Here is a 26,014-nt window from a genome sequence, read left to right on the forward strand (position 1 = left end):
ATCACGTGTGGCTGTTGTGGCTGCTGCTGGGTGTCCTGACCCTGCCAAGGGCTTTTCACTTCTTCTGCCCTGACAGCAAGCAGGCCAGGGGGCTACAGCCAAGACAGCTGCTCACAGCCGGGTCAGCTTTCATTTATATCCCCTCCCTTGGCGTTCCCCCGTTTTACATGCTGTGCGTGATGCCATGCAGTGTGGGATGCAGACTGCCAGGCAGTCAGAGCTGTCTGGGGCGGGGGGCTGCTGCTCATGGCCTGGCCAGGCATCAGTCAGCTGGCTTCCTGCAATTCCAGGAGGTTGTGCTTGTCACACAATTCTCCCACTTCTTCCAAATCAGAAGTAATTTTTGGGATCCATTTCTTATCCAAATGCCATTAGTTATCCAAATTCCACCTGCTTATGCTGATCTCCATAGACACAGTATAACGGGACAGAAAAGGAAGAATAACGATGAAAGCATTAGGATACACAAAAGAAGCGGTGCACGATGGAGGAGCAGCCCTGGGGAGCGGTACCAGCCTGACCAGGCGTGTGGCGTCTGCTGTGTGAGCTGCTGGCTCAGCACGGCCACAAACAGGGAAACCACCCCAGGCCGGATCTTCTGTGGGAACGCGCGGAACCGCCGACAGCCGCGATCCCCGCCACGCCCGGCACCGGAGCCGGCCCGCGGGGCGGGAGCGCGGCCACCGGGAGCTGCCGGCTGGCCCGGGCGGAGCCGCCCCGCGGGGGGACGGGCGGAGCCGGCCCGGGCCCGCCCCTTCCGCGCCGGCGGCGCGATGGAGGCCGGCGTGGCGGCGGGGCCGGAGGCGGCGGCGAGCGAGGCGGAGGCGGCGGTGGCGGCCGAGGCGCTGCGGCTGCTGCGGATCGAGCCCTCGGCAGCGGGCGAGCCCGGCGCGGGGAGGGCGGGCGGCGCGGCGGGGCCGTGCTCGGTGCGTGCGGCGGGGCCGCGCTCGGTGCTCGGTGCTCGGTGGGGCCGTGCTCGGTGCCGGTGCGTGCGGCGGGACGCCTCGCCGGGCCCCGCTGAGCGCCGTGCCCGTTTCCCTCCCGCAGAGGAACGCGCTGCGGAAGCGGCGGCGCTGGCAGCGGGTTCTCGCCGCCCGGCGCGGGAAGCGGCGGCAGGAGCGGCAGCGCCGGCGGGCACGGCGGGCAGCGGCGGACGGGGACGGCCGGAGAGCGGCGCTCGGCAGCGGCCCCGGCGGGCCCGGGCCGCCCTCCCTCCGCCGCGGCAGGGTCCCGGCTGCCCTGGCCGTGGAGCGGCTGCTGGAGGCGCGGGCGGCGGGGCCGCGGCTGTGCGTGGATCTCGGCGTGGGCGGCAGCATGACCGAGAAGGTGCGGGGGTGCCGGGGGCTGCTCGGGGGTCTCGGGGGCTGCTCGGGGTCCCGGACAGGCTGCGCCCCCCGTGTGCCCGTCCCTGCTGCGGGCACCGGGAGCTCGGCGGGATCAGCCCCGGGCTCGCGGTCACTGTCCCGCTCTGTCCCCAAGGAGAGTGGCCGCCTCGCCTCCCAGATCCGGAGGCTCTACGGGGCGAACCGGCGCGCCGCTCGGCCCTTCTGGCTGTGCCTGACCGAGTTCGCGGCCGGGACGCCGATCTACGAGCAGTGCTTCCGCATGAACGACGGCTTCGCTGGATACCTGGTGAGGGTCTGGCCGCGGGATCGGGGGAAAACTCAGCCCTCTGCTCTGCATCTTATTTAAAATTAGACAATGGTTGATGTTCTCCCTTTCTCAAAGCATCCCAAGAACTTTTAATGAGGAGAGAGAATTTAATGGAGTTTTTAGGTGTGTTGACCAGTGCCCAGAATAGAAACATTGTCCAACTGAAAAAGAGAAACCCTAGGTCACTGGAGGTCTGTAGGGTCTAGAAGACCTTTAGCAGTCAGTATGTCCCCAGCAGTAGTCAGTGCCGGCATATCTCTGTGTCTGGGAGGGGCCTTTGTTCTGGGGGATGTACCTTAGACTAATGGGCTGCTTCACTCTTGTCTTGTGTCTTCGAGATGGATACAACTCCAGAGAGTTACCTGGACCTGTTTCCTTTGGAGGCCATTGTTTATCTCACTCCTGACTCTGAGAATGGTAAATATTTCACATGCTTTAGACAAGGTAGAACCAGGGCAAAAGGCTGACTTTTAGAAGGCTGACTTTTCTTTTTGAGGCTGTTCCATGCTTCAGGCAAGCTGTTCCTCACGTGGGCTGTCTCACATTGCATGAGACATGCTGTGTGCTCAGATCTGGGGCTGGGTCTGTGCTGGTGGCACCTGTGTGCCCCCAGGCCACAGCCCCTGGGGTGAGGAGGCTCTACCCACTGCTGTCCTTGGGAGTGGGGTCTGCAGGGAGAGCACTGTCCTGCAGCATGGGCTTCTGTGTGGTGGTGAGCCAGTGCATGTCCTGTTTCTAGTCCTCGAAGACATCGATCCGGACAAAGTGTACGTGCTGGGAGGGCTGGTGGATGAGAGCATTCACAAGGTGCGTGGTGCCTGCCCCATGAGCGGAGACATCCCAGTGCTGTGGCTGCCTCCCAACACCCCTTGTCCCTCCAATTCTGCCTGGACCCAGCAGTGAGCTGGGAGAAGCTGCTGCTGTGCGGGTGCCACAAGCCCCTGGGCAGGTTGTGCTCTGTGGCTGTGCAGGCCACGCCCGTGGCCGTGTGTCAGTGTGTCCGTGTGTCCCCTGCAGCAGCTGACCCTGCGCAGGGCACGGGAGCAGTGCCTGCAGACAGCCCGGCTCCCCATCCGCGAGTACATGGTGAAAGCCCCCAATTCCAGGAACTACCACTCCGAGACGCTGGCCATCAACCAGGGTGAGGGGCTGCCCGGGGGCTGGAGGGACGCACGGGGGTCTGATGTGATCCAAAGGCTGGCTGTGATCCCCCGGGAGCTGTGCAGGAGGCAGGGGACAATCTCTCTATTGGTGACTGCAGAGGGGCTCATGACACATGCCAGCTCCTCATGGCTTCTACCCCTGACATGAGGATTGTGTCCCCTCCATGGACACAAGGCAGAGGAAGAGGCTGGGGGCTCTGTGTGCCCAAGGGGTGGGGTCTCTGTGCCTTGGAGTGACAGTGGGAGCACAGCAGGTGTGGCTCACTACAGGGGGGACACTGACAAGTGTCATGTGTCAGCCAAAACACGGTGGGGGCACCTCGCTGCAGTTGACACAGCCACTGCTTTGCCCAGAGCTCCCTAAAGCCCTCTCCAAAATACCTCTTTGCCCCTAGGTGAGCTGCCTCAAGCACCAGCTCATCAGGTGTTAAGTGAGGGACCTTCTCTGGGTCAGCTGCCATCGCCTCCCTCCTGTTCAGTGGGTGTGTGTGGCACCATTGTCACAGCACATGTGTGACTCAGCCTCTCTCTGCTCCTGACAGTCTTTGATGTCCTGTCCACCTACTATGAGACACGGAGCTGGCCAGCAGCTCTGCGGGCTGGAGTTTCTTCTGGGAAAGGCTACGTGCTACCGGATACAGCAGAACAGGTGGAAACACCCCAGTGCGCCACTGCTGCCCAAGAAAACTCTTTATTTTGTGCTGAGGAGCTGCACAGGCAGGAAGCACCAGCGTGACTGTGCCCAGGAGACAGCTGTTTCCAGCAGTGTGAGGACCTTGTTGGAGCAACACCTTCTACCTCAGGAATGCAGTACTGGACATTCCCTGTGCCCCTGAGCAGGAAAGAAAAGCTGGTGGAGCCTGGAATCAAGTGAAAACTGACAGGAATTCAGTTTTGCTTCTTTGCAGCTGTTTGTGACTCCTGCACCTACATGTGTGCTGGGATGGGGAGGAGAGCTTTAAGGTGTTTTCCTCATTTTATTGAAACAGAGAGTAAGGTGAAGTTAGGATTGCAAAGCATATGGGCAAGGAAAACCCCCTACCATGGGACAGGACAGTGCTGTTCCTGCAGGAGAATGCGGGATGGGGAGCTGCTCCCAAGGACACTCTGTCCCAACAGCTTAAATGCAGTGAAGACTAGGTGAGTTGTTGAAGCCTTTGGCTAGTTGTACACATCTAATATAAAATGAAAGGTTTAGATCCCCATTGTGTCCCTACAGTTACTGCTAAGTGGTACCTTGTCACACCTGACCCCCATGTCCCTGCTGGGAGGTAGCTGGGCTTGGCTGTGCCCTGCACAGAGCAGTGCCACGTGCCACAGCCACAGCAGAAAGTGTGTTTGGTGCAGCTGAGTCCATACATTACCTCAGCCACTGCTGCCAAAAGCGCCCTAAAACCTCATGGCCAGTGGCAGCAGGACCTGAAGGTCACCTGAGGTAAGTTTGGTTATGTGTTTTCATTCCTCTCTCACAGCAAGGCCCTTTCACAGCCCTGGGGCTTGTGTCCCAGTTCGTGTGACAGTGGCTCTGCAGGAGCAGCTGGGGGCTGTTGTGGTTTAACCCAAGCCAGGGGCTTGCCCTGAGGTTAAGCCACGACAGGGGCTCCGAGTGTCACTGTTGGCCAGTGCCTGTTGCTGTGGCCTGGTGGCTCTTGGCAAGCTGCACGTGGAGACGATCCCCTTCAGTGTCCCAGAGCCAGGGGACAGTCCTGTGCCCACGGTGCCTGGCAGAGGTGGTGCTATCAGCTGTGCTATCAGCTGTGCCCCTCAGCTGACCCCCTGGGCTGCAGCAGCAGTTCCTTGGGGAAAGGCAGCCATCCTCAATATCCCCAGGCTGGACCTCAGCAGTGAGGGACTAGCCTCTGCCCCTCCATCTAAGGCTGCTGCAGTGCTGCCCTGCAGGGATGCACAGCCAAACCCCCTTCCACCTCTCGCCTGGCCAGGGCGAGCCGCACCTGCCGGAGGGGAACAGGGCTGGGGGAGCCCGTGGTGGTCCCTGCACAGCTCTGACTGCAGCATCAGAGGGGCTGGCCCTCTCTTCTGGCAGACACAGAGCTGGGGGCCGCTCCGAGGGTGGGGTGGGAGCTCACAGGAGCTGTCACTGGCCAGCAGAGCCGAGCAGCTGCTGGCACAGGAACCGCACGGAGCGGCAGGAGCGGCTCTGCTGCCACCCCCGCTGGGGCCACCCTCTCCGGCTAAGGAAAAGCAACTGAAGATGGGATCACGGCGGTCCCTTGGCCACAGAGGGTGGAGAAAGCCACCTGGGGGCCTTCACATCCGGACAGGGTGGGGTTTGATGTTCCTTCAGTCTAGAGCCAGCCTGGGGAGACGAGTGAGTGAAAGGCAGGCTGAAAGATTTGCACTCTTCCCCATGGGTGACGAAGAAGCTGAGGGAACACCATGAGACTGCCCATCTGCACAGCCCGTGGGAGGCAAGGCACGAGCCCTGGGTAAGACACAGGCTATGGTTGTGAAGTGCTCCAAGAGCTTCACCTGGGGCACGGCTGCATCTGGGGAGCCAGCCAGCAGGTTTGGGTACATCCTCCCGCGGCCATCCTGGGCCAAACATTGCCTGGGGGAGAGCCTGAGGCGGGCAGGGGGCACACATCTGGGCTCTGTCCCCCTCAGTACCCTTGTGTGCCCGCAGCCTGCCTGTCACAGCCACGGGGATGCCCTGAACTGCTGCAGCAGACAGAAGATGGCAGCTGCTAGGGCCGTGTGCTGGCGGGCAAGGAGCTTGGTGCCCAGCTCAGGGCAGACCTGCCCATGGAGCTGCTGGTGCAGAGCGTGCAGCAGCTGCTGGTAGGTGCCCACCACATCCCCCAGCGCAGCTCCGAGCTCCTGCTGTCTCTGCCTGCAGCGCCGGCAGTGTGTCACCTGGAAGCAGGTCACTGCCAGGTGAACCAGCCGGTCGAACGTTGCTCTCAGTGCACACTGCACCTCTGTGAGAGGCTGCTCTGTGCTCAGGAGTGCCTGGCAGCTGGACAGCAGGTCCTGGGAAGCCCAGCCCAGGGCACCCTGGCTCTCCACACCCTGCTCTGCACACTGGTCGTGCAGGTGAGTTGCCTGGTTTCCGCAGAGCTTCCCTACAACCTCCTGGAGCTCCACAGTGTAGGCCAGGAAACGAGAGAAATCCACAGGGCTCATCCATGCCTGGTCCTTCAGCTGCCCCAGCACTTGGATGTGGGGGTCCTGCCCTGCTGTGTCCCCAGCAGTGGAGACTGGGAGGGTGCTCCCAGGGGTCCTGGGAAGGCTGTGGCTGCTGGAAGGAGGGGTGGTGAGGGGCCCTGGAAACTGGGGGGGGCTGGTTTCACCCTCCCCCTGGTTCTGGGGCTGGGGGAAGCAGCTGATGTAGGGCAGCTGGCAGCCACAGCTGTCCAGCCCCTGCGGTGCTGGGGAACAGCCCAAAGGCCCAGCTGGGCTGGGGGCTGCAGGGGTCTGCTCACCCTCCTCGGGGTTAAGACAGAGGAAGGAGAGTTTTGCAGCCCCATTGTCTCCTGCTCCTTTCCCCAAGGAAACTGGAACCGAGGAGACGGAAAGCTCTGCAGATGGAGCCAGGCAAGAGTCCTTCCCCAGCCCTGCAGCCTGTGCAGGCTGTGGCTCCTGCTGAGCCACATTTCCTGCATCTCTTGTGGGCTGCCCTGCACCCAGCCCTGAGCTGCTCTCCAGCTCCTGGACAAAGCCTGCTCCAGCAGGGGATGTTGGCATCTTCCTTCTAACAGCACCGGCCCCCATGCACTTGCTGGTCATCAGACAGGCTAAAGGCTCAAGTGGCTCATCCACCCTGTGTGGCAGCAGGCTGTGTGACACAGGGTCTGTTCTCACCCTGAATGAGAGCCAGGAGAGGTGGCTGAGGACCCCCGAGGCACTGCTGCCATCTGCCAGGAGCTGGGCTGCCTCTGGGAACCCCATGTGGCCTTCCTGCACCTTCCACGGGATCTCCCCATCCACCACCTGCTGGCTCCTGGGCTGGGACACAGCCCCCTCAGTGCTGCTGCAGCCACAGCTCTGGCCACCAGCACTGCCCTGGCCACCAGCCCTGCCCTGATCATCGGCACAGCCCTGACCATCATCCCTGCCCTGACCATCATCCCTGCCCTGACCATCATCCCTGCCCTGACCTTCCTCCCTGCCCTGACCATCATCCCTGCCCTGACCATCATCCCTGCCCTGACCTTCCTCCCTGCCCTGACCATCATCCCTGCCCTGACCATCATCCCTGCCCTGACCACCGGCCCTGCCCTGACCATCAGCACACCCCTGATCATCAGCCCTGCCCTGACCTTCATCCCTGCCCTGACCATCAGCCCACCCCTGATCATCAGCACAGCCCTTGCCAATGATACAGCTCAGACCATCAGCTTTGCTCTCGTGACAGGGAGCCAGGGAAGGCTCCACACTCGCAGGGGGCAGCCCCTGGTCCTGGGCCAGCTCCTGAGGAGGGGCCATGCTGGGGCCAGGGGCTGATGGCAGCAGCAGGAGCTCCTCAGAGGGGCAGGCAACAGCAGAGGGCACAACACTGGCCTTGTGCTGGGTGGCCATCACCTCACCCCCCACCTCCTGCACTCCCTGGCTCTGCCAGCCTCCAGTGGGCACATGGCTCTCCTCACTCAGACACCCAGGATCTGTCTCTGCTGGGGAGCTTTCCTGGGCAGCTCCACTCTGACCTGTGGGAAGGGGCTCTGGGGACAGCAAGGGGGGTTCTTGTGGCTGGAGGCTGCTGTCCTCCTCCCCACACTGGTCAGCAGCACGGTGAGTGTCCGAAATGGAGGAAACCAGACATTCCATCACTGTCTTTGTCTCCGTGGTGTCAGGCTCCATGTCCATCACATCAGAGGAGGGGTTTGTGCCAGCGGTGTCCCTCTGGGCCCGGGTGGCTACAAGAAGCCCCATCTCCGTGTTCTTCCCTGTGTCCTCTGTGGGCTGAGTGGGCAGCCAGGAGCAGCAGCGCTGTGGAGAGCCTGGGAGAGCCGCAGGGAAACTGACCTGTGAGGTGTAATCAGTTTTCAGGAAAGACCTTCTCTTCCTCAGGCTCTTGGTGCAGGTCAGCTCCTTCTCCTGCCCGTGCTTCTCCCTCACTGGAGGGCTCTCCCCCAAGCTGTAGCACCTCAGCCTCTTTGGGATGCAGGAGGGGTTCTCTGCACCCTCCCAGGATGCTGCATCATAGCCTGATGGCAGGAAAAACATGGAAATCAGGAAGTAATCCCAAACAGCAGAATACCCACATGCCTACACAGTGTGCCAAAAAGCTCCTGGCACAGGACTTGGAATCACAGGCACAAATGCCCAGCAGGTTCCTAATCTGGGTTCCCAAGGGCAAAAGGAAATGGTCTCTCATGATCAAGTACCTACTTGGGGTTGGATGTCAAGAAAAAGGCAGAGCCTGGGTGTGTGGCTACAAGGGCTGGAGCCCAGGATTAGAGATGAGGGCTCTGGAGTCACTTCACCTGCAGGCAGGTGTGGCTGTAATTCCCCAGTCAAATGTGGGGACGGCAGCAGCACCACAGGAACACTGCCCACAGGCTCATCACCAAATAGAAAGATGGTCAGAGGTTGCCAGCTGGATATTTAGGTGATAACAGCTTCCAGAGATGATGTTTTTTTTGCCTGAACACAGTACAGTGACTGTGCATTGCTGTAAAAGCCAAAACGGTTCTAATGGCATGAATCAAAGTTTTAGGAGGTTCAGTTAATACTGAAAGAGCTGATTACTTCAGAAACAAGACTCTTCTAATTTCTGAGAAAATTAATGGTCAGGGAGCTGCCCAGCCCTGGGAATCCTTCACCCAGCTCTTTAACAAGCCTCTGACCTGAACATGACCTTTGATCTTGGGGGTTCATACAACAGTGTTTTACAGCTTTGGGGTCTCCTTAGCTGAGAGGAAAAGAGCTGAGATTCCAGAACGCCACTCCTCTGAAAACTGACTTTTCCCAGCACCCAGTGCTTGCAGGTGGTTACAAATCCTCCTGCAACCTCACTGTGAGGGTGCTGAGGAGTGGCCTGTGGAGAATGCGTGTTCGGATGTCCCTCAGAAGGCCTGGAGAGGCTGTCAAGGGCTGGAAGTGTCCGGGAGCCGGCTGGGAGCAGGGGCAGCATCCCAGCCCGGCAGCGGGAGGCAGGACCCGCAGCACACAGGTGAGGCTTTACCTGCCCGCGCCTCCGGAGGGCTGAGCCTGTCCGCAGCATCGTAGAACTCCTCCTCGGAGCTGGAGTCACCGAAGCCCGGCGGCGGCCGCAGGACGAGGTCGCTGTGGCCTGTGCCGTGCCCCGCGGGGCAGCCCGAGGTGTCGGCCCGGGCCAGCCCGGGCTGCGGAGCGGAGCCCGGCCCCGAGGGGCTGTCCCCGGGCCCCGGCGGCACCTGCACGAAGCAGGGATAGTCGCCGGCAGCGCCGGGGCTCCCCGCGGCACACACCGGCACGAAGCTCCGCTCCGAGCTGCTCATCTCCTGCACGGTCGGAGCGTAGAAGCGGAGCGGCTCCGGCCGGGAGGAAGAGCTCGCTTCCAGCTCCTCTTCCTCCAGCGCATCCATCGAGTCGCTGGAGCCGCTCGTCTTGAAGCCCCGGCTCTCGGTGTTGGCCGAGTCGGACGCCTCGGAGGCGCTGTCGGTGGCGTTGTCACCGCCTGTCCCCGGCGGGTCCCCGCCGCCAGCCCGGGGCTCAGCGCCGCTGCCCCCGGCTCCGCGGGGCTCTCCCCGCTCCGCCGCAGCGCTGTCCGGGCGCCGCTCCGAGCAGGAGTCCCAGGAATCTTCAGAGTCGCTGCAGGCTCGGGACTCGTAGCCTGGGATTTAAAGGAACTTGTCAGCCCATGCTGTGGGTGGGGAGGGGTCAGCCAGACCTCCCCGGGGCCCCAGGGCACGGCCCTGCCCCTAACCCAGCGCACCAGCCAGCGAGGGAAGGTGCGACTGGACCTGTGAGCTGTTTCCAGCTCAGAGCAGCACCCTGCAGCTGACCCCTCGCCCCAAGCCTCGGCCTGCGGCTCGCACAAGCCTGCAGCTATCACAGGAATGTTGGAAAAGCCCCCCGAGATCACCAAGTCCAGCCTTAACCATCTGCAGGTGCCACTACTCGCCCCGGGCTGCTGCTCCCACACGATGCTGCACCCAGGAGCTGGGGCATCCACCCACCCCATCCTTTGTCAAAAAAAGGCTGGTTTTCCTGAACCTTCTTCAGCTGAGACACGGTGCAGTTGCTGTTTTTTCTCTCCCCAGGTAAATATGGAGGCGTTTGCATCCACGAAGAGTCTGTAGTAACCAACGATGAGGCAGACGAGATCCTTCGCACTGTTTGATTCCAGCAGCAGAGTGAGCAGCTTTTTTTGGTTTATTATTTGGAGGTGTGGGGGAGAAAAGGGTAAGAAAGATTAGAATAAACAAATGTTGTTGGTACCACAGTCTGCAGGAACAGGCTGCACAAGGACAAAGCTCCCCCTCTGTCTCATACTTCCCTCAGTCTCATTTGCAGGAGGCACAGACAAAGAAGAGTGATTTATTTTTCTCGCCTTCTGTGCCTTTAGTGTGTCTCACTGATGGAGGAAGAATCGCTTTTCCTCAGCAGGGAGAATCACTTCTCTCTAGGAAATTTTTTTGGTTCTTCCTACGAGCTTTCCCTCCCAAATCTCTTCTAAGCCTTTTATCCTGGTGGCACCCCAGCCTCTGAGAAGAGCTCATGGTGCAGCTGACTCCCCTGTGCTTCTGCCCCCCACAGCCACTCACCTTCAGGTCCTGCAGGTAGATCTTGACAGTGCTCACTCGCTCGGACTCCTCGCTGAGCTCCACCCGGCTGATGCTGGGGAACTCGGCCAGGCTGGTGATGATGTTGAGCTTGCTGTTGATGATCTGGCTCACACCGTGCTTGGCACCCACCAGCAGAGCCACGTACGACTCCCTGTCCTGCAGCTGCAGAGGATAAACTGCTGATAAAGCCTGGGCAGGGACCCCTCGGCCCCCCGACCTCATCTGGGATCTCAGCACCGACTCTCTGCTGCCACAGGAGCCTGTGCCCAGCTCCCTCCCCTGCACAGGGACCAGCAGCTTCCTGTGGCCCCAGGATGCAGCAGCCACCTGGCAGACCCAGAGACGTGGCTGGCAGCAGTGTCCCCTGGCAGCCCAGGGTGTCCCCATACCCCTGCTGCAGCTGCAGGGTAGAAACTTCACAAAGACATTTCTGGGGTTGGAAGAAATGCCAAGCCTTTCTGTTAGGGTGAGACACTTAACGAGAAAATTAATTAACGCTCATAAAATCTGGCAGAAACTGTTCAAATTGCATGTAGGTGCAGCATGTTCATAGCTGAAATTGCATGCTGTGTTTAGCAGTACTGTGACCCGTGGGTGAGGTCTTGCCCCACCAACATTGCTCAGCTCCCTGTGTGACACAACTTGTGACACAGACCCAGGTGGGGACAGGCAGAAATATCAACAACCCAAGAAACCTCTCTGATAAAAAAGTGATCTTTTTTACAGTGAGGTTTAAGTGTTTCCAGTATTTTTTCAAGAGTTTGAAGCCTCCCCAGATTTCTCAAGTAGTTTATAATACACAAAATATAGACAGGGTTTATCTGAAGAGCAAGAGTCACAGCTTTCAATTGGAAAAACCATCCATAACTATTCTGGAGGCTGGTCTGTGCTGTGGACACTTCCGTGGAATTATGCTGAGATTCTCCAGCAGAGCCCCTTCCCAACATCTATCCCTGATATCCCCGGACAGGGAGAAGCAGTGTGGCCAGTGGGACTGCATGCCAAAAGCAATTACACAAATAAACAGCTCATACCATCATGGTGGCATTGAAGATCTTCCCACTGTACATCTTCAGCTCTCCCAGGATCTGCAGGTAGCTCAGGCGCACCTGGGCTGCCGTGAGCATGTGCTTGGTTTGGCAAGAGAGGAAACACGGTTTACAACAGGTGCTGCAGGACAGGGACATCGTGCAGAGGTCTGACCAACACACCCAGCTCAGTCTGGACACAGAGGTGTCCAGGCACCATCCCTCATGGCCCACAGAGCATCTGCACCCCACAGCAAAGGGCAGTGGGACACAGTGCAGGGAGATCAGGGAGCACAGAGCGTGAGACAAGCCCCAGGTGACACAAGGAGGAGACCCGGGGGGAGGACACTGCCACCACCCCAGGGACACTGTGAGCCAGGGCTCACACACTACCTTCTGCCGAGGGTCCAGCAGCACCTGGTTCCGCTTCAGGTGGTAGCTGATGGCTTTCTTGATGTCCTTCCCTCTCATGTTTCGAAGCAAAGTGGGTGAGATGAAGTTTTCGATTCCCCAGTCCCTCCTGGAAGACAGAGGGAAGGGAGCACAGCAGGTCCCAGCCATGCTGACCCCCGGCAGCACGGGACAGGGCACGGGCACCAGGCAGCCTTGGGGGGCTGTGGCACACCCAGGGGCCTCACTGGCTCAAATTCACTGCTACCTGCACCTGCCACTGGGTCAGGAGCGGGACTGGACAATGTGCACTCTGGTGCAGAATGACATTTTCGCATGGTTTCACAGGAGGTAATTCACAGCCTTCATTGGCAGGACAATCCCAACCTCCCCTCACCATCCAGAGGATGGAGATTCTGTCCTTGCATGCTCCTTGCTTTGGTGGCAAGATTATGACATTGCAGCAGGTTCAGTTTCCTGGACCCAAAATGTGGGCCATATGTGCTGCTGGAGAGTTCACTCAGCCCAAGCATTAAACACCTGTGAGGTGAGAGGAGAGTAGCTGCCCCTTGCCCCCACTCCCTGCACACAGCTGGGCACATCTGGCTCCACACCAGGCAGTCAGTGCCTGCTAATTAACCTGGTCACCACACCAGAGCCTGCTAATTAACAATGAGCTCGTCACCGCTGTGTAGAGCAGGGGTTTCTCCAGGGCAGGTGCAGCCCAAAAGCACCAACATGCAGCATGGCACACCTGCTCCTTCTGAAAGCATGTTTTGGCCATTTCCCCACAGACCCAAATACTTCACAGGATCTATCACTGCCCAAAGCAGGGGTTTCTGACATGCTTCTGCTGGGTGACAAGGCTGATGACTGCACCCTCTCTGTGCAGGCACCAAAATCAACACTGGCAGGGGCAGCGTGGGGAACCCTCACTGTGTGAGAGATCTGCAGCCTCAAGTCACTGTCCCTATGACAGACCAGACTCTGCCTCGGGACACAGCCAGGTGTTCAGTCTCTACTGCTCAGGAGGTTCAGTAGGTGAAGGACAGGGAGGCCCACGAGGCCACCCTGCCCTAAAATGAGCAGCACAACCAAGAGGCTGCAATTCCCCTTGGACTCCTGTGCACAGCTGAACACAGGGCAAACAATGAGCTGATGCCACTCCTGGCTGTCTCCCACTTTTGCTGGGCTTAGTCAGGCCAGAGCACAGAAATGTGGGCACTTACTCGATGTATTTCAGGGACACCTTGTGTGGGTGAGCACAGGCGTAGATCCTCTCCTGTATGTGCAGAGCAGCCAGGCGTAACGCCACGCTGCACTTCATCTCCACAGCAAACCTTTCCTGGAGCACATCGCTGCAGCTCTGGGGCAAACAGAGCACAGTCAGGGCACACAACGAGCCTGACAACATGACACCACGCATCCAATCAGGGATATCACCAGCCAAGCATACAGGATGACTTAAGGATTTAAGGCAAATCGAATTGAAATGCTCTGATTTTAGGTGCTCTGCATTTCCCATCCATACAGCTGAGCCAGTGTGAGGCACAATCTGGTTTAAAGCAAAGATGAGAACAGGATGAGAAGGGAATCCCAAGCATGGAATGCCCCAGTGTCACCTGCAGGTACAGATATTCAAAGGCCACTGGGTCTTCCTGCAGGAGGTCCAAGGGATCCTTGGGGATAAAGCACACTCTGAAGAGGCAGCGGTAGTCATGAGAGTCTCTTTTCTGGACCACCTGCAACAGGGAGAGGGTGTCACACCACAAGGCCTCCCTCCCCGAGTGCACAATGAGCCTGTGCTCTGCTTTAACACCACTGGCAAAGGGATGGTGCAGATTGTCCCTAACAAACACAAGGAGATTTTGCTAGTGTTTGTAATTTTATCTCTGATTCTTCATCTGTTTTTTCCTTCTCCCTGCAGCAGCCCAGAAGCCCTTTGACAGCAACACTTCATTTAAATGCCCACTGATCCCAGACACTTGCAGTGTGACCAGGGCAGAGGCTTTGGGGCTGTGTGATAACAGCAGGGGAAGGGGCAGGCTGCTCTGCTGCGGAGCACAGTCACAAGACACAGCAGCCCTAAACAGACCCCTGAATCATCACTGTAATGTCAATACAATGTCAGGGCTCTGAGTTATACATCAGCATATTTTATTCTGGGCAAATCCTGCCCAGCAGAAATCCTCTGAGCCATGAGTTCAATGTTCTGACAGCACCAGCCACTGAGGGAGTTGAACTCAATGATCCTCCTGTGTGATTCCCATTCAGGACATTCCCTATGATTCCATCAACCCCTCTGCAGTGGACTGCCAACAACAAACCCATCAGCTGGGAGCTGAGCACCTGAGCAGCACTTCTGACAAACCAGCAGCACTGCTGGAGCGGCAGGAGCACCCGAGCTCGCCTCACGTTCACAGGACACAAAGCACTGACTCAGAATTCAACCCCAGTGGCCCCGGCCTGGGGGATGGCTCTGACTGCTGAGGGAACAGAGAGCAGCCAGGTCATGCACCTCAAAGCTGTTTTGGGGCTCAAGCAGTGCTCTGCTGATGTGACAGGTGGCACAGAGGATGTCACCCACGAGTGCTCCCCACGGCCCAGGCAGCAGCAGCCCATGGGTGTGTGTGGGCACTCAGGATGCTCCCGAAGCGCCCCTTCCCCAGGGATGTGGGTGTGCACCCTGGCAGAAGCGGCTGTCATCGCTGGGGCCCAGCTGAGCTCAGCCCTGCAGCGCCTGGTCCCTCTGCCCCTCGCTGGCCTCTGCTCCTGGGGGCTGTGGGACACACGGGGCTCTGCTCACCTGTGCAATGAGCTCCTCCTCGTGCAGCAGGTGGATCTTGGCCAGGTTGTACTGCTCCTCCAGCACCAGTGCGAAGTGGGCGATGCTGCGGATGGACAGCTTCTCCTGCAGCGTCAGCACGATGTCCTGGCAGGGCACAGGGACACACAGAGCTGAGGGTGGCACCAGTGCTGCCCACACTGCACAGGGGTGTCACTGCGTGCCACCACAGACAGAGCACATCCCAGCACATCCCGTGGGATCCCACATCCCAGGAGCACAGGGCGGCCAAGCTGCAGCTCTGGACACCTTCCAAGGTGTCTCAGGTATCAAATCCACTTCCTGGAGCTGCCTCACTCAAAGTTTTACAGTGTTCAGCTGGGTGGTGCTGCGCACTTTCTGTCACACTTGACCTAGGTGTTTGCTGTCTTTGTTATTCCAGCTTTCTAGAATTCTGCAACACTTGGGATCCCTGGAAGCATCCAAGGCCAGGCTGGACAGGACTTGAAGCAAGTGGGAGGTGTCCCTGCCCATGGTAGGAGGTTGGAACTGGATGGTTTTCCCTTCCAACCCAAATCAGTCTGTGACTCTGTGATTTGTGAAGAAACTAAAAAGAACCGGTGAAAAACACTTCTCTCCAATAACAAGAATTTGAGACCATAATTGTAAAAATCTTACCAACTCTGCCTGACACTGGTGTTTCACTTTGTAATAGACAATTCTGTCAATATTCTAACTGTTATGGAAGTAACAAGGTGTACTTTTGCCAAAAAAAAATCACCTCAGGCTTGACTGAGCACAAATTGAAACAGAAGCCCTTGGACTCACTCAAGCCTCTTGAGGCAAGCATAATTGTTTGACCCAACTCAGTTCTAAGCCAGGATGTCTCAAGATCCAGAGGAACTTCTGAAAGGATCTAACTTGGGAAGCATTTTACTCATTTAGGTGTTTCTCCAGGGTACTTGTGAGGGCTGCCCATAAAAACTGGGAAATCTTACTCCATGTCAGAGCTGAGAAACTCAAGTCAAAGAGCTAATCCATCCTTTAGACATTAAACCCTTGGGGACAGGCATTCAGATATCTCTTTACAACTTTCCTTTCCTTTCCCCTTTCCTTTCCCCTTTCCTTTCCCCTTTCCTTTCCCCTTTCCTTTCCCCTTTCCTTTCCCCTTTCCTTTCCCCTTTCCTTTCCCCTTTCCTTTCCTTTCCCCTTTCCTTTCCCCTTTCCTTTCCTTTCCCCTTTCCTTTCCTTTCCTTTCCTTTCCTTTCCTTTCCTTTCCTTTCCTTTCCTTTCCTTTCCTTTCCTTTCCTTTCCTTTCCTTTCCTTTCCTTTCCTTTCCTTTCCTTTCCTTTCCTTTCCTTTCCTTTCCTTTCCTTTCCTTTCCTTTCCTTTCCTTTCTTTCTTTCCTTTCCTTTCCTTTCCCTTTCCTCTTTCCTTTCCTCTTTCCTTTCCTCTTTCCTTTCCTCACTATTTTCTTTTTCTAGACCCTGCAAGGCAAAAGACTTACAGACACTTACTTGCCTGAGACACCACAATGGGTTTGTGGAGCTTGAATGAGCTGGACAAACTCCTCCTTTTCCTGAGGGAAGTTTTCACTGCATGATAAATGAAATCTCCTTGTGTTTCCCCTCAGCACACTTTCAGCCTGACAGCCCTAGGATGTCTGTCCACCTGAATCTCTCCCACTGCTTCTGCACTGGTGCAGGACACCACCTGTCCCTTAAGTAATTGATGGCCTCCAGCCCCTGGCCATAGCCAGATCTTACTAAGTCAAACGTAAACTCTGAGCAGCTGCAACGATCAGGCCAGGAAACCTGGAGGTGTGTAAGGCTGTGTGCAAGCACAGCAGGTATGGGAAGGGCTGGATCAGTGGCTCTGCAGAGCAGCATAATGTTTTCAGGGGATGATGGCAACCTGTCTGTCTGTGGTGCCCCAAGCAGCGAGGGAGGATCGCTCTTCCTCCAGGAGGATCACTCCCTCCTGGGAAAGGAGGGGGTTAATCAGTGCTCATGTCTCCGGAGGGGAACATCCTCACCAGAGCAAAAATGAGGCAGTGGAACACTCTGGGAAAACCCAGCAATGCCAGCAGCTGGACAATGCCCCGCGATGGGGCCCTGCCCACAGCTGAGCCAACGGGCTGGACTGGGGTGGTGGGGACAGCCCGTGAGCATCCTTACCTTCACAGTGGTGCTCCTCTCAAACCTGAATGCCTTTGTCTGTCCGTTCTCCAGGTACACCTTGAGAACGTTGGGCATGAACAGGAGGGAGCTCCCCTGCAGAACAGAAGCAGCAGCTGGACCCTCGGGCATCCAGCCTGCGGGCACCCGCTGCTCTGCCTGGCACTGCAAGTCCTGGCATCCAGGAAAATCCTCCTCTACCTTGGCAACCCTCTTCCATGGCACCAAGCTTTACTCCTGATTATGCTTCTGGCACAGAATGACAGAAAGAGAGCACAACAAATGCCTTTACCGTAACACTCCGGGCAGTGCAGCGGCTGCACGTGGCCTGGGAGCACCGTTCCCTTCCCAGCGGCACAGCAGGATCCGGCCGGCACTGAAAGCAGAAAGTCATCCTCCCTGCTCATCACCAAAACCCAGCAGTGCCTCCAGAAAAGGATCTTCCCCTCACCCATCACCAGGATCCCCACTCTGACAGCAGCCCCAGCAGCAGCCCCACCCCAGGTGCACGCTCTGTGTCACACACACAGCGCTGCTGCCCCCAGCCCTGCCCTGAGCTGTGTAACCCTGGCACCTCCTGAGCAGGAGATGACACCACCAAAGAGTCCTGAGATAGACCCCAACACCTGGGACAAGACCAGGACACCCTCAGCAAGAACATCTCTGTTGGGTGCTTCAAGGAGAGTCTGAGGACTTGGCCTCTGTCCTCCTGGGGCAGCCTGGTCACCTTTCAGCCTCCACCTCAGCCCCTCAGCAGAGGATTCCTGCACCTTCCTTCCCAGCTCCAGCACTGCTGCCCTGGCTGCTCAGCGCTGAGCAGGTTTGCTCCTCCGCTCCTGGAGCTCCAATTCAGCATGTCTTTTCCATGTTCTGGGACCAGCACACCACCTAAAGGCTTCATCTACTCCTCAAGAGAGTCTCAGGGTTAAGAATGGTGTTAAGATGATCTCTCCTGTGTTTCATTTACTGTGCCTCGTGTCACAAATCTCAGAGCCTTGGTCCCCCTAGACAGAGAGCCCCCACACCCTGGAAGTGCTGCCAGAGCTAAAAAAACCACTTCTGAATCCTGTCCTTGCTCCTCTCATACCCATTTTGTGGGGTTCAGGCTGCTTTCAGTCTCCACGGAGAAGCAAGAGAAGGCTGCTGCTCCTTTTTCTAGCGCTCTTTAACCAGCCCACACACATTTGGCAGGTGCTGGGTCCTCCACCAGCTCCAGGACAGTGATGCTGTTGTACACCAGCTGTGCCGTGTCTCCTGTGGCCGCAGTTACAGGTGAGGGGAGCCTGGCACAGCCAGCGCACAGCCAAACTTAACATCTGCACAAATTACCACCGCTCCCCTGGGCAGATACAATTACCCAGCCAGAACACCCAGAGAGGTTTCACTCTCTCTCTGTGAAGGCTGTCAGAAGCTACAATGAATTAACCCTGAAGGCTCCCCGGCCGTGCCCCTCCTGCCCTGTCTGCGTAGGTCACAGCTGCTGATTTCCCTGCCCGGCGCTGGCCCCGGGGTCCCGGGGGACCCGGCCCCCGCAGATTGCTCCGTGATGTAGAAAATACATCACCGGTCTGCAGAAAGCGGAGGCAGGACAGCAGCAAGGCTCATTAACAATTCATGTTCCCGACCTGGAGTGTCGGGTTTCAGCTGCAGAACGCAGCCGCTGGGATCCTTCCCGTCGCCACAAGGATCACTTAGCCGTGCTCCATTAGCATGACAAGAGCAGTGTATTTACTGAAACTGGAGGCTGTACAGTTTTCAGGGCCATAATGCCCATTTTGGCTGCCTTCGTACGTCAGCCCGTGGAAAGGAGAGCAGCCCTAAAGCACTCAGGGCTGCTGTAGTGCATATTGCTTTTCCAGAAAGAAATAAATATGCAACAAATTTATTCTTCCTCTGTGCTAATAGTTCACCGCTCAAAACAGGTTACATGTCCAGATGGTGAAAAGGGAATCTAACACCAGCACCTGAATTAATTTCTCCTACCTTTATGCTGTCATTAAATGAAAAGCAATCCAAACAGTGATTGTGTCCCTCCTCTGCACCCGCAGAGGCAGGATTAGCTCAGCACAGCGCTGACAGAGGCTTTAGGGACACTCAGGTGCAGCGTTCCCTCCACAGCTGCCTTCTTCAGACTCCCAAAAGAGGTTCTTTTCCAGGGCCAGTGAGACCATCCCTGAGATCTGTCAGCGACTGGCAGAGCTGAGACCTCACAGGCTGTGCCACCAGTGCCCAGGCTCAGCTCCTGGAACCTCCAGACCGACACTTGAGCCAACCCCAGCTGCGAGAAAAGCAGGGTCAGCTGGTGATTTCGGGTCTGCCTGTGTCCCACGGCCAGTCCTGCCCAAAGCTCTGCCTGGGGCCACTTCCTGGGCATTCCTTCCCTTCCCCATTCCCTGCCTGGTGGCCTGGGTGTCACATCAGCAGGAGGGATCTGGTGCCTGGATGCTGCCCCAGGGAAGGCCCCGCTGTCCCCTGCCCAGGCAGGATCCCAGACAGCCCTGTCACCAGCGCCCTGTCACCAGAGCCCTGTCACCAGCGCCGTGTCACCTGTGAATACAGCCCTGGGAGGGCAGGGACACGTCCTGCAGCAGTGTGTCAGGAGGGGAAGGGTCCCAGGGTCCAGAGAGACACTGGCAAACATCTGGAGGCACAGCTGGCCCTCCCCTGCCCTGCAAGGAGCAGGAGGAGAGGGGTCCCCCCGCACAATCACATCGTGACTGCCCTGCTGCAGGTGACACCCCTGGCACCTCTGGATGCACCTCTGCCCGTGTGCAAGGGACAGAGAGCAAACACCTGCCCTGGGAGGGCTCTCAGCTGCATCAGGAGAGCTCCACCAGCGACAGGGAACAAGAGACAGACAGGGAGGGACAAGGAAAAGGGCACAGTGGGTCGTTTGTCATTGGTGCAAAGCAGAAAGGCTTGGTCCAGACCAGGACAACTGAACAGCAGCGATGAGCAGGGGGCCAGAGAGGGGCATTTTGACCACAGAGTTTTTCCATTCTGAAGGACAGAAAGAAAGGTTGACAGAGCTAATGACTGCCAGCTGACCCCAGCTGACCCCAGTGAGCTTAGAAAGTCACCCAGAAGGAAAAGGAGATGTTCAGGAGCTGTTCACAGCTTGGGGAGAATAGGAGTGCTCTCAGCTCAGCTGCCAGCAGCACCAGGAGCCCGGTGATGGGTTTGCAGCAGCCTCCAGCAAGCTGTGACCCAGCTCAGCTCACACAGCTCAGCTACAGCTGTGGAAACCCTCTGCAGGGGTGTGGGAACAATCTGCCACCCTGTCAGCTTTGAGGACACCGTCACACCTCACAGCAAGGCAAAGGGACCGGTGACAAGCCCTCTGAGGGTGGTGTGCCCTGTCCCCAGGAGGGGACAGCCCGGTGACTTTGGCAGAGTCACATAAACCTGGCACACACATCAGCGCTCGCCTCTCGCCTCTGGGGCAGCATTTGTCGTGCCTACAGCTCACTGTGGGCTCAGCAGGGATGGATTAGCTCCTCAAGAGATGAAAAGTGCCCCCTGCAGTGGTGAAGGAATGGTTTCAGGTCTGACGGGGGAGCTGGACAGAAGCAGTGCGTGTGGGTGCTTCCCATCAGTCCCGGTAAACACATCAAAGACAAAGCCCGGCAGAGAGGCCAGCGCTCCCTCCGTGCCCGGATCAGCATGGGCAGGGCAGAGCGGCACGGAGAGCCCCAGCCGCCCTTCCCCAGCCCCGGGAGAGCCCCAGGAGAGCCCCGGGAGAGCCCCCGGAGAGCCGCGCATCCCCTGCTCCCCCCGGCCCGCTGCTCTCACCTGGGAGTGTCCGTTCAGCAGCACCTCCTCCGCAAAGCGCACTTTGACCGGGTTTGTTTTCAGCCTGGCCCTCTTCTCGGCGGTCAGGAACGAGGACTTGGGGCCACCCTGAAACGACAGCCGAGTTTGTTCGGGGCAGCAGCCGCGGGAGGAGCGGAGTCCCAGGGGCACAGCTCAGCGCCCGTGCTCTCCTCGCCCCACATGCCGAGGTGTTTTGGGGAGCCTCTCCGCTGCCAGCCCTGCCCGGGCAGCTGCTGAGCCCAGCCCTGGCTGCCAGTGTGGCAGTGCCACAGGCTGTCCCCTGTGTGCCACACACCCGAGCCTGTGCACACACCTGCACCAGAACCAGCTGCAGCGCCCAGCTGGGACCCCACACCCCAAACAACAGCTGGGGACCCCCATATAACAGCTGGGGACCCCACACAACAGCTGGGCACCCCACACAACAGCTGGGCACCCCACACAGCATCTGGGCACCCCACACAACAGCCGGGCTGCAGTGGGGCTGTGCCGAAGCCGACCCAGGGAGAGCCTGGCAGGGGCGGACAGACCCTGCCTGCCCACACGTGCAGCTCTTCCCTGCCCTGCTGGGCTCCCCCGAGTTCTGCACACCAGGAAACTGCCAAGGTGACAAAGGCAGCCTGGCTGGGCGGCACTGGTGTCACACAGCCCTGCTGTCACCGTGGCCGGGTCCTGTCGGGCTCACCAGATGCCCCGTGTGCTCAGGAACTCTGAACAAATGCCAAGACCCTGTGCACAAACAGCCTGTAAAGTATGATGGTCCCCAGGAACAGCAGTGAATCCCTCAGTGTCCTCCTACAGAGCTCCCAGCAGAGACAATCCTCCACCTGTCAGAAGTGCCCCTGGCCGGCCACAGCCCCATCCCGCCCTGAGGACACATCCTAGGGACAGGGGATGGGATTTGGAAGGAGCCTCCAGGCACATCCAGAGCTTCCAGAGCGCAGCAGGGTGCAGGGAGCAGAGTCTCTCCCTGCAGCCCATGCCAGAGGCCAGCCTGGCCCCGCAGCAGGGCTGAGGAGTCACTGTCCACTCTTCCCAAGCCCGCTCCAGGGGTGTGAGGGGCAGCAGAGGATGCTCGGGGCACCCACACGGCCGTGGCCAATCCTCACAGCCCTCACAGCCAGCCTGGCCACGCCGTGCCTGTGCCCAAGGGAGCCCTGTGAGCCGAGCAAGGGCCACTTACGGAGGTGCAGCGCAGGACGGTCAGCAGCAGCTCATCTCCGGCCTCCCTGCAATGGACACACGTGGTCAGCCAGGCCCCAGCCCCCCTGGCCGGCCGGGCACGGGGACAGCGCACACCTGATGATGCTGGCTGCACGCTCCACGGACACGCTGTCCACGCTGCTGGAGTTGATGGTGAGGAGCTGGTCACCCGGCTGCAGCTTCCCCTCGGCCGTGCTCCCTGCGGGACCAGCACAGCGTGAGCCCCCACACGGCCTCACAGCACACAGAAGTTTCCTTCCTTGCAGATGGAAAAGCCCTCCCAGGTGATGAAGTCCATCCATTAATCCCACACTCCCAGGCCCACCACTGACTAATGTCCCCAGGTGCCACACCTGCGCTAGGGATGTCCAGAGACTCTCAATGGCAGCTCCTCCTCCCTCCCAGCACCTCCCTCCCTCAACAACCGCATCTGGATGGCAAAATAAAAGGGGCTGAAGGACCCTGGGCACTGACACCACCTGGTGTGTCCCTGCCTGTGTCCTTGCCCCCACCTGAGCTGCCCTCAGCCCCGTGGAAAGCCCTCCAGTGTATGCCTGTCCCCTTGTCACAGCCCACCACACACTCCACTGGGAACCAAACATGGGCCATGTACCCGTGGGCTCCCATCAGCGAGGCACTGGGTCAGAAGGGCAGGGGTTTTGTGCCTCAGCTTTAGTAAAATGTTCATCTTTTCTGATTAGGAGGAAAGAGAAGCACAGCAGAGAAAACCCCACCTCTTACACCCCACAACTCTCAGATAATTTCACTGTGTTTCACCTGGGAAGGGGTATAAAGAGAAGTGGGAGGTGACAGAGGGTACATGCCCTGGGCCCAGAGCCCCAGCCATCTCCAAACAGGGCTGCCACACTCACGCCAACAGGTAAAAACCACACGGTTTTGTGCACCCATTAAAAAAATAAAATATAAATATGAAACAGAATCAGAGCTTTTGAGTTACACCCCTCCCTTCTAAAGCTAGAGCAGATCAGAGGAGTTGATCTGCTTGATTTCAGCACTGCCTGCACCCAGCAGCAAACCCCTCTGTGTTACAGGGTCTGTTCAGCAACAGATCACCACAGCCACAGCGGAATAAGATTATGTTCTCCAAGATAAGATTAAATTCTTCCTCTGCATTTCAGATAAAACAGCAGAAGAGGCTTTGCTTTGAGCAGCTCTGTGATTCAGGAAGGTCAGCAGTGAGCCAGCACAGGTGAAGGACCCGTGTGGATCTGGCCTTGGCTCCAGCCTGTGGGACTCAGGGCTCGTCCCAGCGCTCTGTGTGCCACGGGCACCGGGGCTTCTGCTGCCGTGCTGGGGCTCACACACCAAACAGGCACCTCAGAACCCACCAACCCCGCAGGAGCTTATCCCTAACACCACCTGCCACATGCTGGGCTCCCGGTGCCTCCGGGGAGGACACACCTGCAGTGACCGATGCGATGGTCAGGGGAAGGCCCGGGCAGATCTCGAAGCCGTAGTGCTGCAGGACCAGGTCCTTGTAGACGGTGACGGTCACTTTGACCCGGCTGGGGGGCTGGGCTGCGCTGTCCCCGGCACTGTCCATCACAGGCACGCTGTCCCTGCAGATCAGAGAGAGGATTAAACACGATACAAGCAGAGACAGTCTGTCCAAGAGTCCGGATCCGCACGGCTCCCCGCTCTCGAGGGGCTGCGGCGCTGCCTCCCGCGCCCGGCTCTGCAGCCAGCAGTGACTCCCTGGGCTCTGCAGGAAGCTGAGGACATCAGCCTGGCTGTGACCACAAGTTCCCAGTCATCCCAGCCCTGTGGTCACATGGAAGGAGAGGCCCAGGCGTGCCCCACCACAAGCCATGACCTCCATCCCCAGGGAACAGCAGCACCTGCAGCCAGGAGGCAGCGAGAGAACGCACAGCTCTCGGCATCTGCTGGGATCCACTCCACCCTACGGATGTCCACTCTATGTCCACTCTATGTCCACCCTAATGTCGACTCTCAGACCTCAGGGAAGGAAAGCAGCTGTGGATCCCTGGTAAATGCTACCTAGTCTTGCCCAAAAACGTGGGCCCACAAGGAGAAGCATGACCCCATCCTCAAGAAGTGCAAGTTTCACATGGAGCAACGCTGTATTTCTTCCAAGCCACAGCAGAGCAAGGCAGGAACAGCTGTCCCTGGAAGCCAAGGGGGTTGCTTAAAAACACTGTTGCTTTTCTTTTTCTGTGTGCATGTTTCCCAAGAGCAGCAGAAAGAATGAGTGAGATCTGCAGCCCCTGTTGACTGGGAGCAGCCTCGAGGTGTCTCTGACCAAAGGCGACCGTAGCTGTTCCTTCCACAAACACCACACTTACCTGGGTGCGCTGTCCCGAGAGCGATGAAGCCATTTTGCTACCATTTGCTCTATTCTACATGTTTTTCGTGTATGGATTAAGCTAGTCTCCAAATCTCCCATTTACCTGGAAGTGACAGAAATCACAGGAAGACAGAATGACACTGACTGAGGAATTCTTCTGGACAGCTTTCAGAGTTACCAAATTTGCACAGTTTGCAACAACCCATTTGCAATACAAGGAGATCTGTTGGCACCTTGTGCAGACCAGAGCTCCAACAGGGGGTGACACCTGAGGGTGACGCTCCTGGAACCCCCTGCCCCCCCAGCCTCCTCTGCTCGGTGCTCTTGGTCATCCGTGTCATGGTCATGCTGCGCTACCCTTCCATGGCAGGGACCTCTGCGTTCCTTTTCCATGGATTTCATGGATCCATGGGCTTCTTTCGGAGCTGGTGGTAACTGCAGTGGTAATTGCACACCCTAACAGTGTGCCTTGCAAGGCACTGCAGCCATGCTCCGCTGCCAACACTCTGAGCTCTAACCCTGGGAAGAACCGTGGGCTGGGACAGAACCTAACACAAAATGAAACAAATTATTTTTGCATCCGCCACAAGTGGTGAAGAATATCATCTCTTTGTATTTCAAACCCAAAACTGTTATATCCACCTTTCACAGTGTGCCTTCTGACCAGCCTAGGAGTTCTGTAGGTCCTGACCTCCTCCCTCGTGTCTTCTGCTGGGACTGGGAGTTGTGTGCCTCAGGGACCTGCTCTGTCATACTGGGACAGCGGGCTGCTGCTCCATGGCAGAAGTGGTGCTGTAACAGAAATACCAGTAAGTTACCCTGTGAACAGCAGAGGTGGCTGGAAACTCACAGAAATGAGGCACGGAAAACTGAGTCTCAAAACCTGGACCTGTTCCACTCAGCACCTTCCCAGGCAGCAGCACTCCCCCAGCTCACATTTTCTAGCCAAGAAGAGAGGGCAGGACTCGCATTTGCTGGCGAGCTCCTCACAGGAAGCCACTCCTGCCTGTTGTGCTCCCTGCCTGCTCAGCTCTGGGCAGAAAATGGAGGAAATTCAGCCCTTCAGCAGCTCTGGCACTGGGAACTCTCATCCTCATACAACACATTCAGCTTGCTCCTCCAGCGTGGCTGGAGGCTCCTGAGAGGCTCCTCTGAACCAGGAATGGGGACCTGGTGATCCAGTGGTGCTTCCAGAAATTAGAGCTGATAGGATGGGAGATCTGACCCCTTCTCAGGGGTGACCAGGAGGTGACCACAGGAGGAGCAGACACCCAGCAGCTCTGCAGCCCGGAAAACAGATGCAGGATCTCTCCAAGCAGCCTGAGCAGACGCAGCTCCTGCTGGTGTGTCCCCTCAGCCCTTGTTCCACCTCCTGTAATGCTCATGTGGCAGCAGCAGCAGCTGCCCTCTGCCTCACCTCTCTGCTCCAAAGAGCTCTGGCTCTCCCACTCCGCCCCAAACACCCCAACGCTCCCTCTGAGCTACCGTGGTGCCTGCAGGGGCTCCTGTGTTGGGGTGCCTGCAGCTGCTGATGTGCCTGCTCAGTCCTCCTCAGCTGCTTCCTCAGCAGCTCCATCTGCAGCCCTCACCCCGACCCCTCGCTCTGCAGAAAGGACAGACTTTTCTATCTGGGCTTCACAAAACAGAATTTCCAGAGAAAGTCTCTTAACCTGTAGGACAAGGAGGAAAAGTCCGAACAATGAACACAAATATTTAAAACCCCCAGATGGAATACTAAGGAAAGAA

The 26,014-nt window shown here is 58.0% G+C and overlaps 2 protein-coding genes across 3 annotated transcripts; one reads left to right on the forward strand and one right to left on the reverse strand.

Annotated features, from left to right (window-relative positions):
- The first annotated feature begins 732 nt into the window (after positions 1 to 732).
- TRMT10B (tRNA methyltransferase 10B) lies at positions 733 to 5,591 on the forward strand. Of its 2 annotated transcripts, none has more exons than XM_058827555.1 (8): positions 733 to 926; positions 1,048 to 1,326; positions 1,480 to 1,632; positions 1,992 to 2,070; positions 2,393 to 2,460; positions 2,674 to 2,794; positions 3,359 to 5,263; positions 5,461 to 5,591. In XM_058827555.1, the coding sequence occupies exons 1-7, from the start codon at positions 774 to 776 to the stop codon at positions 3,550 to 3,552; spliced, it is 1,047 nt and encodes a 348-aa protein (XP_058683538.1). In that variant the 5' UTR covers positions 733 to 773; the 3' UTR covers positions 3,553 to 5,263; positions 5,461 to 5,591. The 2 variants fall into 2 exon arrangements, with proteins under 2 accessions (XP_058683538.1, XP_058683536.1); XM_058827553.1 differs by having other exon boundaries at positions 736 to 926; positions 2,671 to 2,794.
- FRMPD1 (FERM and PDZ domain containing 1) lies at positions 5,386 to 24,434 on the reverse strand. The gene is made up of 15 exons (XM_058825836.1): positions 24,267 to 24,434; positions 23,365 to 23,522; positions 22,039 to 22,141; positions 21,923 to 21,968; positions 20,719 to 20,826; positions 16,927 to 17,022; positions 14,771 to 14,896; positions 13,587 to 13,706; positions 13,194 to 13,330; positions 11,968 to 12,094; positions 11,581 to 11,676; positions 10,526 to 10,708; positions 9,975 to 10,122; positions 8,962 to 9,591; positions 5,386 to 7,981 (listed from the first exon to the last, which is right to left on the reverse strand). Exons 1-15 carry the CDS (start codon positions 24,365 to 24,367, stop codon positions 5,469 to 5,471), a joined length of 4,692 nt encoding a protein of 1,563 aa, XP_058681819.1. The 5' UTR covers positions 24,368 to 24,434; the 3' UTR covers positions 5,386 to 5,468.
- Between the last annotated feature and the right edge of the window lie 1,580 nt (positions 24,435 to 26,014).

Source organism: Poecile atricapillus, chromosome Z, assembly GCF_030490865.1.
Source record: "Poecile atricapillus isolate bPoeAtr1 chromosome Z, bPoeAtr1.hap1, whole genome shotgun sequence".
NCBI classification, from domain to species: domain Eukaryota; kingdom Metazoa; phylum Chordata; class Aves; order Passeriformes; family Paridae; genus Poecile; species Poecile atricapillus.